General features: G+C 36.0%; 1 protein-coding gene across 5 annotated transcripts in view; it reads right to left on the bottom strand.

Annotated features, from left to right (window-relative positions):
• Positions 1–1,339: 1,339 nt before the first annotated feature.
• BANK1 (B cell scaffold protein with ankyrin repeats 1) overlaps positions 1,340–6,695 on the bottom strand; it is a 297,716-nt gene continuing 292,360 nt past the window's right edge. For 4 of the 5 annotated variants that reach the window (XM_032333014.1, XM_032333015.1, XM_032333016.1 and 1 more), the window contains 4 exons: positions 5,080–5,109; positions 3,236–3,291; positions 1,907–1,971; positions 1,340–1,653 (listed from right to left, as the gene is read on the bottom strand). In XM_032333014.1, coding sequence (XP_032188905.1) covers positions 1,912–1,971; positions 3,236–3,291; positions 5,080–5,109 — 146 coding nt within the window. In that variant the 3' untranslated portion in view covers positions 1,340–1,653; positions 1,907–1,911. Of the gene's footprint in view, positions 1,654–1,906; positions 1,972–3,235; positions 3,292–5,079; positions 5,110–6,695 lie in introns of those variants that run through there. The other variant, XM_032333017.1, reaches the window with a different exon arrangement.

Raw genomic sequence — 6,695 nt, 5'->3', positions numbered from 1 at the left:
AGGAGCCATGGTAGAGGAAGCACAAGGAAGACTTCAGCTATTTTGGGGTTTCTTTTTTCCAGGTCTCTTTGTCATGATAAAGTGGTAAAATTTCAAGGGCCAGAGTATCTCAGGAAAGAGGCTATTAAAGGGACTTATTTTTTGCCATAGTTTTAGCCCAAGTTCGCTCACTTTATAAAAGTAGTATTCAGAGGCCCTGATTTTCAATTTCCATCTAGGTTAAAGACCTGAATAATATTCAAGCCTCATCTCCCTCTTCCACTCTTAATTGAGTCTCAAGTAAGAGATAATCCAATTGCTTTATAATTAGAAACACTGACATTTTACCTGTCACTGGATTTCACATTTTTAATAAGAATAAAGCCATTGATGAAACTAGGTATCAGTCACAGGCCAATATAGAGGTTTCTACTTTAGAGATGAGACATATATTTCAATTTAGAGATGTAGAAAATTATGTAAAAACAGTTTTTCCATTGGTTTACTAAACTCTCTGGGTGGGACAACCCACATAAATGGGGGATTTATAATAATTGTTTGGATATAATTAATCACTGTGTGTGGAAGGGCAGGCCATTTCTCAAAACCTTGGATGTGAAACTATAAACTAGATTTCCAAAAGTCATCATCAAAGCATCGTCTGCTAGGGATGAATCAAACATCTCTATTATTTTTTAGAACTTGAGCTTCTTTGAGAATGTTTATAGTCATGAGAAACCTGTGATTAATGTTTTGTAGAATAGCTTTCGATATTCTTATCACTGTTTAGAAGCTAGAAAAAAATCATTTGTGTGTTTACTTTGTGGGGCTTAAGCAGTGAAATTAAATGAATTTAAAATTTTTTTCAGGAGCCTTCCTTTTGTAAACTGGTGAGCAGAGGAATTTAATGGTTGTTTATTATACACTTATTTTGGAAAGCCAGACATAATTTTAAACATTAATTTTATTTGCAGGAATCATACATGGAAAATCATAGAATGATAAAACTGTTCTATTCTAAACTAGTAAGCTGTTTCTAAGAAATACTTCGCTGAAAGTGTAAGCCTTTTAATAAAGATTGTAGGTTGTTGAAATGTATATTAATTTGAGATATAGAAAGTTAAAAAATAATATTCTCAAGGTTATATGCAAATAGGCACTAAGAGAAGGTTTCTGAAAACATGAGGTGACAATAATAATTAGAGGTTTGAATGTCTGAAATTCAGGAAATGGACCAGTCACTTAAAAGGCAAATATGTATGAAACAAATTTGTATTTTCATGGTCATTCTAAGGACAGAGGAGTCAACTTATGATAAGGTTAGTGCTTCAAACAGGCGCAATAACTTTGCTACAGAGCATTTCACTTCTCTGCTCTTGTTTTCCTTTAATTTTCAAAATGGGAAACAGTTGCTTCAGTGGCAAAATGCATCGTGAAATACAAGAATTATCAAAGAATACAACTGTTCTATGGCATTCAGTTTGAATCTTGATATACCTATCTGAAGCAAGTTAATGCCAATAAATTGTGGCAAAAACAAACTGTGAAATCCAGAGGTTTGCTTCTGCTTTCACCGTATGCTATTTTCCCTGAAGACAGCAGGCAATCCAAATGCAAGCTTACTTCACTCAGAAAGCACAGTGTCTGCAGATTTTTGGGTTTCATTATAATAACCTGAAAGTGAGATCAGAGAAATGTATTAGTGAATAATGGATCATCAATCGAAATTGATTAGCTAGCAAAAAATCACCCCTATCCATAAATCTTTCTAAGGAACAATCACCTTTGGCTTGAAAAATACACATGTTTATCATTTCAGGAGAAGACAATGAAATATTTAAAGTATTCTGTTTGCTAGACGAATGATTCCTTCAGGTCTCTAATAAGCCTGCTTTAAGCTTTCTTAAAAATATAACTGATATTTTACCTTCTTTAGTAATCTCTCTTGCAACAGAATCCAAATTCCTTTTCAACTTGGAGTCGAGTAGGAAGCTAAAAAAAAGAAAGAAAAAGATACAGAACTAGCTTTTCTCCATTTTAAGGTGGAACAAAGAAACATGATAAAGCCATAGTTGTCTTTTGTTGGAAAATAGCTTCATAGACGGAACTAGCAAGACGTTTCTCCATCTTCGAAGGAAAGAAGCATCGTAAAGCTCACCAATAGCAAAGTCCTTGAGTTTAAATTTTATTTCCATTTTGAGGGAGAGCCTAAGTGCTCGGAATTTATTTTCTTTTTTTCTTACCCTAAATATTGTTCTCCAGAAATATGCCATGCTTGTACAGTCATTCAGAACTTGTAGAAGGATCTTTGACCAGGATATGTTCATAAACTCAGAGGACTTGGTGGTACCCATGATTCTGCTCCTGCCCAGTGAATTTAATGGGTCCATACTCTTTAGACTTTGGTCTATAGCTCACCGGTTGCCCACAGGATGGTCCAGAAATGCAAATGTGTTAATCAGTTCTTAAGGGCAAATGACTTTCAGGATTCCTTATGATTTACTCAAAACAGAGAAGAGCTTAACGGGTTATTAAAAATTGATTTATTATGAGATCTTACCAAGGGCTCTAATTCTGGATTTTAGAAAGAAATCCATCCGCTGCATGATCCTGGGCCATAGTGAAAACTTCCTATATCACATATGTAGATAGTTGGAATAACATGCTTGATTTTGAAGAAGAATTTGTGGCCAGGGCCTTAACAGTGTTACCTTGAACTAGTCTTAGTTCTCAATGGTGGCTCTCTTTGCTTCATGTTATTTCTAGCCTCTTGTTAGCAGTTTATTTTCAGTTAACTCTACATGTGAAGTGATGCTATTTACATGAACAATATTTTGGGGTTACATTTGTTCCTCTACTAGACTTTAAGGATAGTATACATTGTGGTCCAAATAGATTCATCATATTACTGTTGCTAAAATACCAACCAACCAACCAACCAAAAAAACAAACAAACAAAAAACATGTATCCATCATTCCTCTAAGATTTATTTGGTCTGTATATGGTAAATTCAGCTATACTTTGGCTTTGGCGCTTTTTCCTTTGAGTTCCTTTTTTGCTTTTTTCTTAAATAGTCAATTTCCTTAAATTACTGCTCATGCAGTAATTTGCACACAAAAGCTAGTGTAACCTATTTTGATCATATTTGTTTAAAATTTTCCAAGCATAGGACAGAAGGCTCTTACATTCTTTCTCAACAAAGTTCTTTTTTTTTTTTTTTTGCATTTTATAAAAGTTAACATAAACACAACCTACCTTATTGTGGAAGGGTATGTTATATAACATATTTTCATTGCGGGCATTTTCATTACCTAGAAATATAAACTCTGTTACTATTGCTTCTGTCTTTCATATATTTAATGATTCATTTATTCAGTACTTTTAAAAGATGATTATGCTCTGAGTAGGATATGGGTAAAGGGGAAAATTACAGAAGAGATAGGAAGGGGCATATTGAAAAGGTGCACTTAGCAAGTGTGCTGTTAATATCTCATCCCCATATAGGTGACTATAGGATGCTGAGGAGCTGCTTTTGCTTAAGCACAATCTAGCACCTTTGAATAACAACCCAACCAGATTATGCCACCGCCATCTTCATTTTTTCCCCATTTATCGTAATCAGCCAATTGCAAAGTACACTTTTTAAAAAATTAACATATAATGTGTTATTTGCTTCAGGGGTACAGGTCTGTGAATCATCAGTCTTATACAATTCACAGCACTCAGCATAGCACATACCTTCCCCAATATCCATCACCCAGCCACCCCAACACTCCCACCCCCACCTCCCAGCAACCTTTGGTTTGTTTCCTGAAATTAAGAGTCTCTTATGGTTTGTCTCCCTCCCTGGTCCCATCTTGTTTAATTTTTTTTCCTCCCTACCCCTCACAACCCCAACCCCCCGCTGCCTCTCTGATATCATATGATATCAGAGAGATCATATGATAATTGTCTCTCTCTCATTGACTTATTTCACTTAGCATAATACCCTCTAGTTCCATCCACATCGCTGCAAATAACAAGATTTCATTTTTTGATGGTTGCAAAGTACTCTGCGAGATATATATATATATATATATATATATATATATATATATATATATATATATTACCCAGTAGTGCGATTGCTGGGTCATAGGGTAGCTCTATTTTCAAGTTTCTGAGGAACCTCTATACTGTTTTCCAGAGTGGTTGCACCAGCTTGCATTCCCATTCCCACCAACAGTGTAGGAGGGTTCCCCTTTCTGTGCATCCTCACCAGCATCTGTCATTTCCTGACTTGTTAATTTTAGCCATTTTGACTGGTGTGAGGTGGTATCTCACTGGGGTTTTGCTTTGTATTTCCCTGATGCCAAGTGATGTTGAGCACCTTTTCATGTGTCTGTTGGCCATTTAGATGTCTTCTCAAAGTACACTTTTTAATGAAAACTTGGTCCTACTACTCCCCATTGGCCACTGCTCCTCCTGCCTTTACCACAGGCTTTCCATTTTCCATCCTAGCCACATAACTCGCTTCTATCAATTGCTTTTCTCCATTCCCATGGTTACTGCTGTGGTTGCTCCTAGGTTAGTCAGATCTCCCAGTGGTCCCTGGCTCCTCTTGACCCCTGACAACCTTCTGCACACATTCCTCCCCACCACACTAAAGCGAATCACCCTCTCAAGTGTTATTTCAATTTCACCTCCTGTACCAGTAACTCCCATTTATCAAGTATCAGCTCCCATTTATACATCATCAACTGCCTTTATAGAAATCCCTAAGGGAGAAGTCTTGTCTCCATTTTACATACGAGGAAATTGAGGCCTAAAGAGTTTAAGTGGCTTGCCAAAGGTGGTAACTGGTAAGCTATGAAGGGCTAGGTCCATTAGGGTTCAAAGCACTTTTTTTTTTTTTTTTTTTACTCTCTAACAATGCCTCTACATTGCTATTCTAGAATCATCCCCAAGTTATTTTGGATGTCAAGTGGTTTCTACATAGAAAATCAATATGAGTTTTTGCCCTGACCTGCATAATCATATTAGGTTTACATTAATATTGAAACTAGTTTACCATGTACCTTTCTGTAGTCTGAAACTCTTAGTAAATACCAAAAACTTACCATTTGGATAGTGCACAATCGTGAGTTTATCTAGAAGACAGAAAGAGACGTTTATTGAGTTTGGCTCAACGTTTATCTTAAACTTTGTTTCTTTTTAATTGTTTGACTACTTCTTGTCTTTGATTGTGACTATGAAATTTCACAGTCTGATTAAAAATGTACTGATTTTTGGCCACAGTGTGAAACCATGTCTTTTACTACTCTTGCCTTTTTTTCCTTCTGATGCTTGTCCCAAGGTATTATGATTTTAGATAAGTTAGACATTTAGTAAAAGCTCGCTCCTCTGCTTTGATTCTTCTAGCCTGAGCTATTCCATTCTTTTTTTTTTTTTGAATTAGCATTATTCAGTATGTATAGTACAACTCAAACATTCTAAAGTATATAGGTTAATGACTTTTGACAATTATATACAGCCATGTACCCTTCACCCAGTTAGGATAGAGAACATTTCTCTCTACAGAAAATTGCCTTGTGGGGCACCTGGGTGGCTCAGTGGGTTAAAGCCTCTGCTTTTGGCTCAGGTCATGATCCCAGGGTCCTGGGATTGAGCCCTACAACAGGCTTTCTGCTCAGCAGGGAGCCTGCTTCCCCCTGCCCCCTCTGCCCACCTCTCTGCCTACTTGTGAGCTCTCTCTGTCAAATAAATAAATAAAATCTTTTAAAAAAAGAAAAAAAAAAAGAAAATTCTTTGTGCCCCCTGACATCAATCTTCACTCCACCATTATCTCTAGTGACCCCAATCTGATTTCTATTGCTATAGATTGGTTTTATCTAGAATTCCAGATAAATGGAATTTTAAACCATGTACTCCCTCATGTTTGGTATCTTTCAGTTAGCATAATTCCTGTGAGGTTCATTCATGTTGTTTTGTGTTAATAGCAGGCATTTATTTCTGTTATTGAGTAGTATTCCACTGTATGAATATACTGTAGTATAATTATCTCTTCTTCTATTGGGCATTTGGATTTTTTCTGGTTTGGCCATTATAAATGAAACTGCTAAGAATTTTGTGAGCAAGTCTTTGGATACACGTAATTCATTCATTCATTCTTTCTTTCTTTCTTTTTGAAAAATCCCTAGAAGTGGCTAGCCTAGGCCATAACGTTGATGCTCATTTAACTCTTCTAAAGCCAACACATCCCTTTACGAAGCATAAGCAATGCATGCAATGCATATCCAGTTGTTCCATAGCCGAATCAGTTCATTTTGGCAATATCTAAAAATTCTAGCCATTATATTTGATATCTCATTTAGTTTAATTTGCATTTTCCTCATGATTAGTGGCATTGAGCATATTTTCATGTGATAATTGGCCATTTGCTTTTATAAACGAAGACCTAGGTGTGAGATGTGCTCATTGGTGCTGGGCTGTCATTGCTTCTAGGTCTTTTCAGCAGACGGGGTTAAAGAAGTGCATATGTTTATACATACAACTATATTTCTATATCATTTGTAATATATATATATTAACAAACCTAAGTTGTTACATTTACTTCCAACTCCAGGGTAGAACCAAAAGATTCATTCGAACTTTCCTTCCTTCCTTAGTAGTTACTCCTCTCTCTGACAATAGGAAGCCTGTCTCTTACTACCCATAATACATTTATTTACTTACT

Source organism: Mustela erminea, chromosome 2 (genome assembly GCF_009829155.1).
Source record: "Mustela erminea isolate mMusErm1 chromosome 2, mMusErm1.Pri, whole genome shotgun sequence".
Lineage (NCBI taxonomy): Eukaryota > Metazoa > Chordata > Mammalia > Carnivora > Mustelidae > Mustela > Mustela erminea.
This window is presented reverse-complemented; position numbering and strand designations above follow the sequence as displayed.